Source organism: Pelodiscus sinensis, chromosome 25 (assembly GCF_052426305.1).
Source record: "Pelodiscus sinensis isolate ZL-2025 chromosome 25, ASM5242630v1, whole genome shotgun sequence".
NCBI lineage: Eukaryota > Metazoa > Chordata > Testudines > Trionychidae > Pelodiscus > Pelodiscus sinensis.
In genome coordinates this window covers 16,164,598-16,181,520 of record NC_143076.1, presented here as the reverse complement: position 1 = coordinate 16,181,520, position 16,923 = coordinate 16,164,598, and the positions used below count along the sequence as shown (strand labels likewise).

General features: G+C 61.4%; 1 protein-coding gene across 1 annotated transcript; it reads left to right on the top strand.

Annotated features, from left to right (window-relative positions):
• Positions 1-6,331: 6,331 nt before the first annotated feature.
• On the top strand, positions 6,332-16,808 carry THY1 (Thy-1 cell surface antigen). The gene is made up of 4 exons (XM_075909525.2): positions 6,332-6,485; positions 11,136-11,220; positions 11,553-11,888; positions 14,488-16,808. Exons 2-4 carry the CDS (start codon positions 11,184-11,186, stop codon positions 14,598-14,600), a joined length of 486 nt encoding a protein of 161 aa, XP_075765640.2. The 5' UTR covers positions 6,332-6,485; positions 11,136-11,183; the 3' UTR covers positions 14,601-16,808.
• Positions 16,809-16,923: the final 115 nt, after the last annotated feature.

Below are 16,923 nucleotides of genomic sequence, written 5' to 3'. Positions count from 1 at the left end.
CGCTCGGTGGTGGTGGGCGCAGCTTGGCGTGCGGCTGCCATGTTCGTGTGGGCCCCACAACCCCCCCCCCCCACACGCTGCGATTCACGGGGCTGGGGTGGCCCCTCCTCTAGCCGTCCTGTCAGGCCCCTCGGGGAGCCCGTGGGGTGGATTCTCAACAAGGCCACACAGCATCCCCTGCTCCCTGGGGAGGGGCTCCCGATCTCTCCTGTGCCGGTGGCTGGTGGGATACGGAGGCGCAGGACTGGCGCTCGGCCAGCTCTCCCCTAGAGGCGGTGGGGCGCCGCGCTGCAGCCGGACGTCTCCCTGTGCTGGACGGATGGAACGGGCCCTGTTCCCCGGCAGCCAGCCCTTCTAGCAGCAGCCTTGAACCCAGCAGGCCCGACTTCCCCTCAGCGGGCAGCAGCGACGCGGGGGAACAGGGGCCTCTCTGGACTGAAATCCCAGCCCCCAGGCATCCTGGGGCAACCCGAGCACCAGAAGGGTCCCAGAGACATGCTAGCAGCACGGCAGAGCCCCCCCGGGGATGCTATCACCCTGCCAGGGGAATTCAAGCCGCATCAAGGGAGGGGCATTTACTCTGAGCAGGATGGAGAAAGTACAGGGACAGCTGGCTGGGCTGGCCTCCTAGAATGTCCGTCTGGGCCACCATGCCGGTCCCTCTGTCTGTCTGTCTGTCCCCCTGGCCTTCCCCTATGCCAGCCCTTTGCTTTGGCTTTGTCATTCTCCTTTGCCTAGCGTCTGGCACCCCCATAGAGCCCCGAACGTGGCCCCCACCCACCCATTTTACCCTCACTTCTAAGGCTTCAGGTCGGCCCAGCTGCCTTGGGCTAGCCTGGGTGAGGTCCTTTGGCTGGCATGGAAGAAGGGACCTCTGCTGAGGGTGCCTTCTGCCCTCTCTCCTCCCAGGACCCCACGGTGCCCCTCCATAGAGCAGCGGGGAGGGGCAGTGGTCGCATGTGTCAGCTCTCTCTGCCGGTCCTGCCCTCTTTACCAAACGTGGCCAGGAGGGCTGAGGTGGCTGCTGTTCTCTGGTGTATGGCAGGGAGCCCGGTTCTAGTCTGCAGTGAAGTCTCCAGCCTATTCACTTCTGCAAGAGCCTACCATCCATATGGCTGCAAAACACCCACTAAAGGAAGGTGCTGATTAAAAACAGAGAGCACTGCCCAGAAACTGCACGCTCACTCCTGCCTATAATTCACTTAGTGCTTTTCATCTCCCGCTGCCAGGCTGGGCATTGCTGTGTGTTGCACTGTGCTTTGTGGTGGCTTGTTAGACGTTGCTCTCTGTGTGCAGAAAATGTGTCATGTCATGCCACGGGCATGTCGTGTGTGTCTGTGTTGGTTTTTACATTGCTACACCGTATTGGATCTATATTTTCTCTGCCTGTTGCCACACGTTAAATTGGATTGGATTTGTGTCGTCCAGACGTGCCTGGGCAAGTGTTCTCTATGTCCAACCCTCTTCTCCATATTTCACTAACAGGAGTCCCATGTGGTCTTTGTCAGAAGCAAACAATCAGCTGATGTCGCAATAGCTGTGACCTTGGTTTCATGGGGGAAAAATCCACAGTTACGTAACATGGGATAGAGTGCCTCACAGAATAAAGTCTGGTGCAATGTTCCCTCTAATCTTTTTCCATCCAGGTGCAGGATAAATGTTTCTGTGTGCACCAAGGCATGTACGAATGTGCACCACTAGGAGGAAAATAACCTAGTTCTCGGTGCTCTGCTAATCAGTTGGGTGGTATTTGAATCTCTCCTGCATAGCCGCACAAGCACACAGCTTATAGGGACCAAGGGGCTGGGATCTTGGGTTGAGATGTGAGACTTTAGTTTCCAAAGACAAAAGAACCCCCATGAGAAACCTTTGGCTAGGAGACCCACTGGGCAGAGAGACAATAGTCCTGAACCGTACAAAAGTCGTGGAGGAGAATCTGGCAGCAGGTAGCTCCCTGCAGGGCAGGCACTGATGAGTACAGGCTGTAGATTGGGCTTTGCTCCGTAGCCCTGGTGTGTTTTCCAGCCCTGACCCTTGCTTGGGTTTGAATCTTCATCTGAAACTGTGAAATAAACTTCCCTTTGGCTTGCCATAGGTGCGGCTAAGTGCCTCACGCAAAAGCATGTTGAATTGAGGTGCCATCAGCTAAGTAGGGGGACGCTGCTTCGCTGGAGGCAGCCGATCGCTGTTCCCTGCCTGTGTCCAGAAGACCCAGGGCCATGCCAGCGGAGTGTAACCAAGCCGGCTGTGAATTGCTAGCTTGCGTTGGGAGAGAGCGGGGTAGGTGGAGTTCAGAGTAGGGATGTTAAATATCGGTTAATGGAATAGTCGGGTAACCTCATGGATTCTTATCGGGGCGGCCTGGGAGCCTAGGTAGTTGCCTAAGGCACCACCGGCCCGGGTGCCTGATGATGACATCACGGGGTGCCCCATGATTACGTTACGGCCATTGACGGCCGTGCAGGCGGGGGCGCCAATCGCACCTTCTGCCTGGGGTGCCAGCTGCCGCAGCCGGCCTCAAGCCGTTCCTGATTCTTATTGGTTAGTCGATTATTCTATACTTCCCGGGGTGGGGCCGGCAACCAGCACGCTCCTGCCCCACTTCCAAGGAGCCCCCTGCCATCCTGCGCGGGGTGCCAGACGGGAGCTGGTCTGCTAGGGCAGCCGGTTTAAAAACCAGCTCCCCTCACAAACCAGCTGCCTGTCACCCTGTGCAGCTGCCTCTGAGAAAGAGGCAGCAGCGTGGTAGGACATCAGCCCCCATCGGGGGCGGGCGGGTCTGAGCTGGACCCGGCATGAGCCAGAACTGAGCCGGGCTGCCTGCCCACCCGGCTCCTAATACACTTTAAATGCAGAGCCGCAGCAGGGATATGTCCCAGACCTGTTGCAAGCCAGGACTGAGCTGGGCTGCTGGCCAGCCTGCTAGAAAAATGTACTGGCAAGTAGGGAGGGAAATGCGTGTGGTCTATAGCATTCACCTATAAGCTTTTGCTTATCGGTTATCGACTCCACTATCACACCCCTAGTTCAGAGCAGTGTCAGTCGCTCCCCCAATGAGCAGGCAGTGCCCCTCACTGTGAGCAGGGGGTACTAATACACCAGGCAAATCGGGTATCCGGGGAAAGAGTCACTGGATAGTACAGAGCACTGCGTCAGTGCAGTGGTGTCCATGTTGTGCTCTGTCTTTGTGTGTGTTTCACACAGGAGCAGACCCCCATCATAATCCTGGATCAGTGGCTCCCTCAGCAGAGAGGGGTCTGGCTCTCCATTGAGGTGCATTTCAGCTTCCTCTCCAGAGCTAGCAAGCCCAACAGCATCCGGAGTCCTCCCCCTGCTGTTTCACAGCTCTGCTGTCGTAGGTGAATCTTCTGGCCCCTGCCCCCAGGACACAGGGCTGCCTTGTGAGACCACAGCTGTGGCTGAAGATTCTGTGGATCGAGCAAAAATCCTGCTGCCCAGCCAGCTAGCAAACTCTCAGGGCTTGGCTGGCGCCAGGGGACCGGCCTTTGCTAGAGCAGACTCTTGACGTCTGTATCAACTTTCACAGCACACACTGGGTCAGCTGTTTTGTCCAAGCCCTCCCTTGCACGCTGGTCAGCTGGAGGCATGTGCACTGCCGAAGAACACGGTTGTTTCTCAGGCGCACTGCCCAGGTTCAACAGTCGCAGCGGCATCTCAGCGCCTTGGTCTCTGAAAGCCTTGGCCTCTTGCTTCGGCATCGCTAAGGGCTTGGGGCGTGTTGCCCATTAGGCACAAGTCCGGCGGCCTGGCCCTGCGCTATGGTTGAGCTGCACTCAGTGTGAAAGTGCCTTGGCATCCCTGTTTGCATTAGAACAGGGGTGGGGAACTGGTGGCCAGGAGCCGGATCCAGCCCTCAAGGCTCGCCCCTCCCCTCCAGCATTGAAGAGCTGATGCTCCAGCCCTACGGCCCCCTCCCATCCAGACCCCACACTTCCCTCTGCTCCTGCATCCTATCTCCTACCCAGCCCTCCCATCTCCAGCCTCCTCCTGCCTTCCCAGACCCCCACACCCCAAGCCTGCTTTCTGGCGGCACCCACATACTGAATTCATTCTTGGCCCCCCCTCACAGCATGGGGGGGCCACAAAATCTACTAGCCAGGTCCCCCCCAGGTTCTGATGTGTGAGGGGAAGGGGGGAGTGTCTCTACAGGGTTTTTTGGGGGGTTGCTTCTCACTTTTGTGCAGCCCCCCACTGATTTTTCTGTGGTCAGCGGTCCCTGAGCCAAAAAAAATTCCCCAGCCCTCCCTTAGAGCTTGCTCCATGCCGCTTGCCTGTGTGGGCTAGGGGCTGCCACGCTGGCAGAGTCACTGATGCGTCGGACGGGCAAAATCTTTGTCACTGTGGTACCCACTTCCTTCCCCACCCCCGAATCTCCTGCGCTGGAGCCAGCCAGTAACCCGCCCGGTCCCTGTCAAACAGAGCTGTCAACTCTGTTTTATTCCGTCTGCTACTGGCTAATGCCCGGGGAGACCTGCACTCCTCCATGCGGGAGGGAGGTGGCAGCAAGGCAGGTCGTCTGAGTTCGCTGCCTGGCTGGTGCAAACAGCACAGCTGGGAATCTGGGCTGCTGGGGAGAGAAAACAGGCCTCTCGTTTTCCCTTCAGACCAGCCCGCCTGTGGGAGGGAAACGACTCCCCTGCTGTTGAGCTGTGATAAATTTGTACGGGGGAAGAGCCACATTCCCATGGAAACTGGGGAGACGTCACCGCTTTCCAGGAGGGAGCCGGCCGTTTGCAAAGATGGGGCCAAACCTGCGATGGGAGGGGGAGGCTGAACAAAACGGGGTGGGTGGATGCCGGGGGCGGGGGGGCACAATAATAGAGATGGGAGTAGAAGTGGGGCTGTGGCAAAATGTAAAGAGGCGCTGGCTGTTGCCCGGCCCTGATGGGGACGTGCAGCGAATGTGGCCGGGTGCTGTCTGGCCCTTGCCTTAATTCTGTGTCCTTGCCGTCACCTGTCCCCTCCACCTCCTCCCCTGCCTTCACGGGCGGGGATGCTCACTGGGCACAGCAGCGATTGCCAGCCACTAGGGTCACCTTCCTGCTCCCTTTCTTGGGGGCCGCAATCCCATGGCCCAGGTGCTGGGACGGAGCAGGGCACCCTCCCCATCAGCACGGGCCACGGCCAGCAGCCAAGTCAGCTCCCTGGTTAGCCGCGGCTGCCCTCAGGGTGTCCTGTCGGGTGGGGCTGGCTGGGGCCCGGGGAGGTGGGTTGTGCAGGGGTTCTCGCTGTTCTTAGGGTGCAGGGTCTCCACGTCATCCAGCCAAGGTGGGTTTGGGCCCTGATCCTGGGGGTCCCACCCCGGCTGCAGGCACAGAAGAGGCTCCCATCTTGCAGCGCGGGGCCCTTCATCTCCCCCAGCGAGGGTCCTCAGCACATGGGGTGGAATGTGGGGCGCGTCCCGGGGACCGCCCATGGGGTGCAGCGCTGGAGGATAGCAGCGTGGGCTGCCCCAGCCCTACCTCCCCAGTGTTGCATAAATTGCAAGGTTTCGTCCCCTTGGAGGCTAGTCTGATTTACCCCAAGAAGAGAGTCACACTTTCAGGCTGGGTCCAACTCAAGTTTATTGGTTGCAACCAAGGTACGGCTAAGGAACTCAATGTTCAAAGCAGAACCGACCCCCAACATCTCATAGGCAGGGGTTCTTATAGGGTTAACATCCTTCCTGGTTTAGGTGCCTTAACATGATAGGTTACTTCATTTTTGACATTTAGCATTCCTATAGGTCAGGTTAATTTTCCAAATGAGGTTAAATACAGTGCCTACTTGCTGACTTTGCGGTTACAGCTGTTACATTCATTCACTTTTGCTGAACAATGGGCGAGCCATATCTCCCTTTTTCCTTTCCTGCTTGAGACGGTCACAAGTTTAAAGGATGTGGAATCTATCCATATCTCCACTTAACAGAAGACTGGTTTTACTTCCCCTCCTCTCCTTATAAGTTATTACTTGTGACAGGCCTTGACCTTTGTCATGTCTTACTCCTATACAAATAGCAAATATATCTAAGTATTAGCAATGTATGTATATTGTACGGGCCCCTCATAGGGGAATCAATGGCTCCAGGGGATTTGATTTCCTTTTTACCCATCACCAGCACCCACATCTCACTGCCCTGCGCGCAGGGGGCACCCTCTTGGCAGCTGGGCTGTACAGCCCTGGGCACGTCGGCTGAGCGCGCCCGGGGGCAGCGCGTTTTCCTCTGCACCTGCCCCCCAGCCAGGACCAGCATGCCAGGGCTGACAACACGCCTGGGAAGCAGCCGGACTGCAGGGCCGTCCTCACTGCAGGGGCGTGCAGGGGCGGGGCCGGGCTCCGATTGGCTGGGCCGCCGGCACCTCCCCCTCCCCAAACTGCAGGCGCAGCGCGGCGCGCAACAGAGCAGACGGGCGCAAGAGCGGCGCAGCAGCAGCAGCAGCAGCCGGCGGGCGGAGACGCAGCGCAGCGCAGCCGCTCCCGCGCAGGTGAGGCGCAGCCGGGGATGCGGGGCCGCTGCGGTCCTCAGGTCCGGGCAGCCCGGCTCGGGGGACGCAGCCTGGGCACAGAGGGGGTCTGAGCCGGGCAGGGGGAGAAAGGGGCGCGGCGCTGGAGAGACGGAGCTGGGGCCCCGGGCAGAGCCGCCACCAGCACCCCAGAGATGGGGGGACCCCCCTGCAGTGCCTTGCTGCCTGCGGCGGCTGCGCCCCCCATCCCCTGCACAACGACGTCATGGGGGATGCCAGACTGTCCGCTGCGCTTGCCTGCGCCCCTCCCCCCAGCCTGCACCAGTTTGGGGGGGCAAGTGATGGCCCAGCCCCGGGCGCCTTTGCCTCCCTGCCCAGCCGGGCGGGGTTCAGGACGGCGGGGCTGCCTCCCCCCTCATCCGGCTCCGCAGCTTCCCCTGCGAGCGCCGCAGGGTGCCCAGGAGCCGTGGCCAGGCTGCCGAGCGGGCACTGCAGTGCAGCATGCGGCGGTGCGCGACCCGTGCCAAGGGAGGGGGCGTTCTGCGGAGCGCTGGAGCGCTTGGGGGGGGGAGAGCTGGTAGATTGCGAATGCGGGCGCTGGATGGGGGTTGGGGGGCGGCGGAGGTGGGGTGCTCTAGCTGCAGATGAGGGCGGGGAGGAGCTGGCGCTGAGCCGGGGAACCCCTTCCCCGTCTCTCTGCCCCACTCTGCCCCCTCCTTCCTCCCCTCCTTTCCTGTGCACCCCCCTCCCCTCATGAGCCTGACTCATCTCTGCTCCCACGCCTGGCTCCCAGAAAGCATCGCTGGGGGGGGGGGGGGGCACTGAAAATCCTGGGATAGAAATAAAAAACCAGGCTCTGGGAGAGCTGGAATCGGCACAATGAAGGGGTGTGGAAACCCCAGGGAGCAGGACAGCCATCGGGGGGGGCCCATTGCACTACTTTGCAAGCCACTGGCCAGCAGGGCCCCCAGGGCTGTGTGCTCAGCCAAACCGGTGGCCCCCACGCCCCAGGGCAAATCCTCTGGGGCTTTGCAGCCTCTGCCCGTGGGGCTCAGGGCGGGTTGCGACAGGCTCAGTATTTTGGTGAGCAGAGGCCAGTTGCTTGGCCTCGTAAGGCCAGTCCCTTGAAATCGGTTTCTCCTTTACTTACCGGCCGGGGTTCGGGCTCTGCAGGCTGTGGACATCCCCACGGATCACAGTCTCTCTCCCTGGGGACAAGGGGGGGGCTCTGCTGCAGGACTGTCCAATGGGTCGGGGCAGGGCAGGTGTCGGCATTGTCCGTTACTGCCCCCATCCGGGTGGTGGCCGAGGCTAGAGCCAGAACTCCTGGCTTCTCTTCCCAGCTCTGGGGTTCAGAGACCCCCCCCCCGGAGGCCAGAACGCCCGGGTTCCTCACTTGGCCTGGCTGTGTAACCTGGGTGGCTGTACTCGCCGGGGCGGGTCATGCCCACGCTCTGCAGTAGAACACCTTGAGGCTGCTGGACCTCCGTGGTCACCGCGCCCCTTGCTGGGGAGTTCCCAGGGCTTGGCTCACCGGAGCGGGGGATGTCTTCAGGCCCTCTGGGGCATGGCCGGGCAGCAGAGGGTCCGTGCTGCACATGCTCAGGATGTAGCTGCTGGAGGGAGGAATAAGGCGAATTTTTATATTTAAACATCTGAATCAGAAGGGGTGGGGGAAATTGTCTGGTGTGTCAGTCACGGAACAGGGCATGTTCCCTGTGTGGGGGCTGTGAAGGGAGGAAGGCGTCCGTGAGCACACGCACAATGCGCACACGCACGCAGAGTAGCTTGGGCCCTACTCAATGGGCAGTGGGGGAGAGCAGCCTGCCATGTCAGCCCCTGGGGAGCTGGGCCAGGACTGCTCCCCCCTCCTCCCCCACCGTAGCCAGGCACACACAACACACACACACACCTATCCCCCTGCAAGTGTTCTCAGCCATACCCCTTTCCTGGCACTCACCCCTCAGCAAACACCCCTGCCACGGGCAGCTTTTGAGGGCTGCCCTGCCCCCGCCCCAGCCAAGACATGCTCCCTTCACACCCCAAGCCTCTAAGCGGCTCCACCCTCACGGTTGCAAGGGAAAGCGGAGGGGCTGCGTTGCTGGTCAGAGCGTGGTGGGTTGGGGGAGCTAGAGGGAGCCAGCGCACATTCCTGCGGGCAGAGGGAGGGGCAGCAGATGGGCGAGGCTGGGGACTGGTCCCCACTGCAGTGCTGACTCCACGCTCACCCACAGCGTGAGTCCTGTCAGCGCGCGGTGGAGCTGCTGCGTCTCATAGGATGTGACTGCGGCTGGGCCGTTGGTGGGGCGGGGGGGGGCTGTGCTCCGGCTCCACTGAGCACAATTCATGAGCTGCTCCGACGGGGCTCTCCCTGGAGCGAGGCTGAGCGGACGTACGGCTGCATCGAAGACCTAACCCAAGAGAGGAGCAGGGACTGCGCGGAACCGCTCACCCAGCAGGGCCCATCCATGACCCGTCTGGGTGCTGGTCCCTCCCCAACCCCAGAGGCTGAGGTTAGAGCTTTGAAGGCGGGGGAAGAATTTGGCGCTCCGGGTGGGTCAGGGACCTCTGGGGCTTGCCATAGCCCACGTGTGCAGGTGCAGCAGAAAGGCCGAGGCGTTCGAAGAAGCAGCGTCTTTGGGGCAGCGCATGAGACTAACTTGCAGGCAGCCCGTTGACACCCCGGCTGCGGAGATGGAGCCGTTCTCTCTGGGTGGAAGAGAATCCTAGAGTTACCAATTCCACGTGGCACTGGGTGTGAACGGATCCTTTTGGTATTTCCTCTCTGCTGCGCAGGGGCGGGTGCCGAAATTGAACTTTGACCCCTCCATCCAGCTCTTCCCTTCCCTCTGCCCTGGCTCTGGCAGGCGCTCGCTCTCCTCCCTGCAGCCCCAGGGCCGGAAGGAGGTTGCTTTCCCTGCCACTGTAGTCCCAGGTTTGGAAGCTTCTCCCCCATTCCTTGTGTGCACACCCCTGCTGGTATTCTTGCAAAAATATTTTCCTGCTGACTGAGCTCCAGACCTGTCCGGACTCGGTAGTCCCGTTGGCAGCACCTCCTGCTGGCATAGGCACAGAATGTCTGTAATGCTGCCCCCCGGCTCTCTAGCGCCTCCTTCTGCCTGGCAGACAGACTGCTCCATTCCTGCCAGGGGTATTCATCTTAGCATGCAATTGGGCAGGGTCCTGTTCACACACACGTGTGTGTGTGTGTGTGTGCGCGCACGGCCCTTTTCACACACGTGTGCCTTTCCCACCCCAGTCCCTGCTAACGAGGCAAAGGTTGTTCTCTCTCAGACTTCCCTTTCAACCATCCCCACGCCCCCAGCAGAGCTGGTATCTGGCTCCCAGGACCTGGGGTTGAACTGTTCCTGCAATCATTTCTCTTTCTGGTAAGAGTGTGTCATCCCCCTTCCCTTCCCATGGTTTCCGCTAAATAGGCTCTGAGGTTCATGCCAGACAAATGGCTGCTCTCCTCCACTGCACACGCCGCAGGGAGCCCAGAAGGAAAGCCGTCCAGACGTGGGGAGCTTTCCTTTCCGAGTTGCTGCAGCCTGGCTCCGTTCCTGCGTCCTGCCTAGCCCAAGATCAATGGGTCCAGCTGTGGCCCCAAAAGCACTGTTATCCTCAGAAGCAGACACACCCTGTCTGGCTGCTGCCACCCCTCCTCCCCCCCCCCCCCCTCAGCTGTGTTCTTGGCCCTTCTCTGGTGCTGCCTGGCTGGGAGTCATCCTCGCTCACTCCCACCAACTCCAACGGCTGCTGGGAATGGGGCCTATGTGTCTGAGCGTGGGCATGTGGAGGCAGGGCCTGTCAAAGAGGAGCTGAGTGGGCTTGATCTGCCTGAAGCTGCAGCTCAGCCCCGCCCCCGCACTGTTCATCTGTTGCTTGTGTGGGAACGTGCAGAGACACTAAATGTGCCCCCAGCACAGAAAGTGCTTGTGCAAGGGCCAGAAGTGGCACCCAGGGGCCACACATGAGGGCAATGGAGCTGGGTGGGGAGGTGGTGGTGGACATGGCTGTGTGGCCTACTTTAATGGGTGTCACGACGCCAAGGACGGAGCTCAGATGCCGTGGGGATAAACACGGTGGGTGGTGGTTCCCAGAATGCCTAAGGGATTTAGGAGCTGAAATCTGAGAGGCATGGGGCACCTCAGCCCCCTCCAGCTCCATTGAAACATCACCACTCATGTCTCTCAGTGGTGGTGCACAGATACCAAGGTGAGGGGCACAGTCGAAGGGCCCTCAGCCGGAGCGAGAGCACCTAACAAACGTGAGTTCGTGGCAGAGTCCGGGGCTGCCTGTGCTACCTACTGCGGGGGTGCATCTGGTGTACTCAGCTCGTGGGCGTGCACTGGCCCGTTGCATGGGCATGTGCACACCCATCTCTCTGCTAAGGTGAGGGCAGGCGCACGTGGGACTGGCGCCAAAGCCCGCAGAAGGCAATGGGCGTCTTTCCGTTCACGGCCGCGGGCTGTGGCATCGGTCCCTAGGCTGACACTCTGCGTTGATGTGCGTGTGCGCACACGAGGCACAGATCGGTCTGTGTGTTCCCAGATGCCTATAGGGGCGCGCCTGTGTGTGTGTGCGCGCGCCTGTGTGTGTGTGTGCACATGCGCAAGGTTGCACAGATCTCTGTTGCATCATTAACCACCACGTTCCCCTCCTGCCCAGCCCCCCTCGCCGTTCTCCACCGCTGACAGCCCCAGCACAGAAGGAGAGATGAACCCCACCATCAGCATCGCTGTCATCCTAACAGGTAGGGCCGGCGGTGCCGTTCTGCTGCCATCTAGTGGCCGTGCTCGGTGCGCGGTACAGGACCCGTTAATAAATGCTTCGCGTCAGAGTGAAGCCGCATCCTGCCAGCAGGGGGCCAGGCGAGAACCAGGGATGGGGAGAGCTGGATGGCTCCACAGGGCCCGCGAGCCGGCTTTACCTGCTGCAGGCTAACGGCATCTCCACTAATTGGTGGCCGAGTCCTCATTTTGCAGGCGGGACGTCCTGGCTTCTCTAGCCCTGTGTGCAGGTGGTTTCGCCAGAAACGGCCAGGCCCCCCGCCCCTCCCCGCCTGACCCTTTTGGCCTGTCCCAGTGCTGCAGGCCGCGCACTGCCAGAAGATCCGGGACCTGAGCGCCTGCTTGCTGGGCACGAGCCTGCGTGTGGACTGTCACTATGAGAACAAGACCGCCAACCCCCTGACGTACGAGTTCAGCATGTTCCGGGAGAACAGGAAGCGGGTGATCCAGTCCACCCTGGGCGTCGCCGAGAACAGCCTCAAGGTGCGCTCCAACGTCACCCTGTCCAAGAACCTGGTGTGCCTGCAGCTGCACAACTTCGAGAACACGGACGAGGGCACCTACATCTGCGAGCTGAAGATCACCAGCGACTTCACCGGCAACCAGGTCAAGAACATCACCGTCCTCAAAGGTGGGCAGGGGAGGGGAGCCTGGCCCCCGGGGGATCCCCCTCCTGGGCCTCTCGCCCAGCTAGAGACCTCCCTCTGCCCTCCAGGGCTCTGCTGCTGACCGCCCAAGGCACCCGCCCACCAGGGCACGGATCGCCGCCAGCCCGCCCGATGCCCTCTGACCCTCTGCCCTGTGCTCAGTGCTCCTCTTGGATGGGGGAGGGGAACCGGTGAGCTGGTGCCGTGGTGGGGGTGCCAGCGCCAGCTCCCTGCTGCGGGGGAGAGCCCCGAGCCTCACCTGCCTGGCGGGGGGAGGCAGCAGCTCTGCACGCTGCAGGGAAGTGATCTGTGCAGGCTTCAGCCCCCGTTGCTCCCTTTGGCCATTGGGAGTGGCGGGGGTGGGGATGGGGGGGGGGGTCTGCAGGGAGCACTTCATTGCAGCATGCGCTGGGGGCTGCACCAGGTAAGTGCCTCATCCCCTGCACCCTCAGCCCATTCCAGCATCCCTCTCCTGCCCGGTCTGTACTGCCACCCCCGCCCACTCCTGCACCCTCCCTCCCTCCTAAAACCTTCACCCCTACCCCAACCTGCACCCTCCCTCCCTCCTAAAACCCCCATCCACTCCTGCACCCTCCCTCCCTCCTAAAACCTTCACCCCTACCCCAACCTGCACCCTCCCTCCCTCCTAAAACCCCCATCCACTCCTGCACCCTCCCTCCCTCCTAAAACCTTCACCCCTACCCCAACCTGCACCCTCCCTCCCTCCTAAAACCCCCATCCACTCCTGCACCCTCCCTCCCTCCTAAAACCCCCATCCACTCCTGCACCCTCCCTCCCTCCTAAAACCTTCACCCCTACCCCAACCTGCACCCTCTCCCTCCTAAAACCCCCATCCACTCCTGCACCCTCCCTCCCTCCTAAAACCCCCATCCACTCCTGCACCCTCCCTCCCTCCTAAAACCTTCACCCCTACCCCAACCTGCACCCTCCCTCCCTCCTAAAACCCCCATCCACTCCTGCACCCTCCCTCCCTCCTAAAACCCCCATCCACTCCTGCACCCTCCCTCCCTCCTAAAACCTTCACCCCTACCCCAACCTGCACCCTCTCCCTCCTAAAACCCCCATCCACTCCTGCACCCTCCCTCCCTCCTAAAACCCCCATCCACTCCTGCACCCTCCCTCCCTCCTAAAACCTTCACCCCTACCCCAACCTGCACCCTCCCTCCCTCCCTCCTAAAACCTTCGCCCACTCCTGCACCCTCCCTCCCTCCTAAAACCCCCACCTGCTCCTGCACTTTCCCTCCCCCCCCCCCGACCCAACAACCTACCTCAGCCTGCTCTCCAGTGGCCCCCTCCATACACTTGAACCCCTCTTTTGCCCTACCCTAGAGCCTGGGGGACCCCACAAAATCTGCTAGCACCAGGCCCCCAGAAGAGTTAATCCAGCCCCTTTTCTCTGCTTTTTTGGGGGGGCACACGTGTGAGGGAGAAGGGGTGTGTGTGGTGCCTTTCCTCCTCACTTGAGGGGCTAGGTCAGTGACAGTGGGTGGGCAGGGTTATCTTGGGGTGGGGGGGGGTTGCTGCTCCCTTGTGGGCAGCGGCCCCTGACCCAAAAAGGGATTCCCACCCCTGGCTGAGATCTCGGCCCGTAAGCCAGGACTTTCCACCCCACTGAGTCTCCCTCCCCTACACACATTCCAAGGCCATCTGGCCCTCCAGTGCCCTGGGCCTTTGCAGACATCTCTCGGAGACTCTCTACCATCCAACTTTCCGCTGGGCCCTGGAAGTCCTAGGGCCACCAGCCGTGAACTGGGGAATGGGCCGGATCAGAGCCTTGTGCCTTTGGCTGCCCTTTGAACCTCGCCCTGATCTCTAGACTTTGTCCGTCTCCCAGCAGCCCACGTGTGGGCCGGGAGTGAGTCTCCGTGGACAGTCGCTCACGTCACACACAGAGAGCCCATCGGGGCTGGTATTCGTTGGCCCCTTTGTTACCCTGGCTCAGCAGAGGACAAGGACCGAAGGGGCCAGCCCTCCCCTGCAGGGACCCAGGACTGACCCACACGGGGGCAATTAGCCCCACCTCTGCCCACCCTGATCTCTAGGGAGGGGATTCCAGCCCCTCGGGCTGTTCGCACATTGTGTGGTTCCCTCTGGGGACTCTTCCCAGCCCAGAGTGCCACCAAGCAGCCCCCTGGGGTCAGGAAGATCCGTCCGGATGGACAGGATCATGCATAATTGTCCTCGAGGGGTTTCTTCCACTGCCTTCAAAGCAGCTAGTGCTGGCCCCTGTCGGAGACGGGACACGGAGGATGGACTCGAGCATGGACTTGTAGTAGGACCACGAGCCCCCAGGCGAGAGCAGAGCCCTCTCAGGCCAGCCTGGGCAGACAGTGGGAACTGCTCCCTTGCCCCAAGGAGCTCACAGGCCCCCAGACAAGAGAGAGAGAGTGGGAGGGGAAAGAGGCCAGGGAGGGGAAGGTTACGCAGCTGGCCGATGGCAGAGCCGGGCAGAGAACCCAGGTGCCCCGACTCACGGCTCCCCATCGGTCCTTTCTCCACGGATCTCACATTGCCTCTTCTCTCTTTCCCCTCCCTTCCCCCCTTCTCCCCCTGCCCTGGCAGACAAGCTGGAGAAATGTGCCGGCATCAGCCTCTTGATTCAGAACACCTCGTGGCTGCTGCTCCTGCTCCTGTCCCTGCCGCTCCTGCAAGCTGTGGACTTCATGTCCCTGTGAACGGAACAGGCGCCCGCACCGACCGGCCGAGCCCCACCGCCCGAACGTGGCCCTTTGCAAGAGAAGACGAAGAACGATTTGAAACCAAGGAAATCTCTCTGTGTATATCTCTCTATATATCTGTATAGCTACCGGTACCGCCTGCCCCCCGCTGCCATCACACCACATGTCCAAACCACGCTGGGGGCCGGGGTGGGGGGGTTTCTAAGCAGTATTAAAGGATCCGACGCATGGTGGCCTTCCCTTGCTCTCTGCTAGATGGTGCAGCTTCTTCCATAGCCAGTTTGGTGGTTTGTTTTCAGGGGCAAGGGTGCAGCTTTGCTTGTCCTGTTTTTTGTCTTTCAAGGAGGAGGAGACCCAGGGGGGCCCCTGGACCTGACTCTGGTAAGAGAGATGATCACAGAGTTAGGGAGCGAAGGGGGCCTTTTAGCCACACCCCAGCCTGGGAACGGCTGCTCGCTCTGGAGTGGAGGGGTGCCCCTGTGGATAGGTTTGGCCTGGGTTAGCCAACCTCAGGCAAAGGGAAAGCTTTTGGGGGGGGCTGTGCAGTAGCTTTTCACCCCGGGGCAGCTGGGCTTGACTCCTGCAGGGAGAATAATTTAGGTGAGCGCTTATTCTGTTCTTTAGCAGCCATCAGTCCCCCATTGCACCAAGCCATGGTCATTGGTACGGCTTGCTTCTCCAGCGGAGGGAAGGGCCAGCATTAAAACAACCAGGCATGATGCTGAGTGGGTGGGGAGGGTCGCGCTACATGGAGCCCCGACTGCAGCCACCACAAGGGGGTGCTGCAGGGCTCGTGTGGGGCGCAGGGCCGGACTGGTCAGAGGCACCAAAAGAGCAAGGAGCTTTAGGACTGAGGTGCCGCTGCAGCCCTGCCCACGCAGAAAGGCCCATCGCTCCGGGAGCAAGCCCTCCCCCGTAAGATCAGAGGCTGGCGGTTCGGTTAGGAGGTTGGGGGGAGAGGGGAATTCGCCCCACGGGAGGGAATGCAGGAGACAGCGGTTTCACCAGAGTTCCCTGCACAGCCACTAGCTGGTAGAAACTCCTTGCTCAGCTCGCTGTGGGATTTCCAGGCAGATGCAAGTGCCTTTCTCCCCAGCAAGCAGGAGGGAGCAGCTGCCTGCCAGTCCAAGGTCCAGCCACGGGCCTGGGCAAGAGAGGATCTACCAGGAGGGTGGGGTGCTGCCGCCGCCCACATCTCTAGAACCAGTCAAAGCTACTCTGTTCCCCCCTCCCGCACTCATTAGCACACGTGGTTGTCTCCCCCTAGTGGTCATGGGTAGATGGCAGGAGCAGGGGCTGCCCCCAAGCGCCAGGCTCTCATCCCTGCATGCCGCCCTCTGGGTTTGTCCCCTGGTGCTAGTGAGACCGGCTGGCTCAGCTCCTTGCCTGGCCTGGCTTTCCTCCTGCAGCGTAGTCTCCCTCCAGCATCGGGCTAGCGCATGACCGGCCAGAGGGCAGGGGGGTGGCAGTCTTCCTCCCTGGCAGGTTGACGGGCTCTGGGCAGGCCTGGCCTCTCCGCAGGAGCCGAAAAGGCCGCGACAGGTGTTTCTTGTGGCCAGCAGTTTGCTGTGTGACAGGCACCCCAGACTTAGAGTCCCCAGCTTGAGGCCAGAGCAGGGAGCTTCCAGGATGGAGGCCTAGGACTTCCCAGTGAAGGACTCTCCTGAGCCCAGCTAGCCAGCAGGGGGGGGCTTCACCTTGCTGTCCCCGGACATGGTCATCTCCCCTGGGCCGAGCCGCAGGGCGAGGGAGGAGCAGAGGTCCCCGGCCGGCCCCTGCTGCACACGCGGGGCCGTGGGAAAGCAGGAGGATGGGAACGGACCTGCGAGCTGCCGGGGGGGGGCCGGAAGGGCTAAGGGTGCCCGGCCCTGGGGAGTTGGACCCAGCCCCTGCTCGGCTTGAGGGTGCTGAGTGTGAGAGAACCGCAGTGCGGTGGCCGGCTCCGGTGAGCCGCTTTCCCGCCAGGCCCCCCGCTCGTTCGCTGTCCAGTGCGCTCCCCTGCCCGGCTGTCCGGCCCTGGGCATCTCCCCCTGACGGCAATGGCGGGGGAGGGGGCGGGGGTCAGACCCAGGCACCCCCACACTGGTGTTTCCTAGTCTCGTTGCGTGACCATTTGTCGTGTTTCCACAGCTTGGTGTACAAGAAATGCTGTTGGGGGGGGGGGGACCAGACCTCTGCACAATAAACCCCTGGTTGTGTGTTGGATTCCCAGCGCCTCCTTATTTCCGCCGGGAGAGGGGGGGGGCAAGAAGCGCTTTGTGTTTGCTCTCCCGGGGGGCAGCCGTCAGGACGGGCCTGGCGCTGGCCCGCCCTCTAGTGG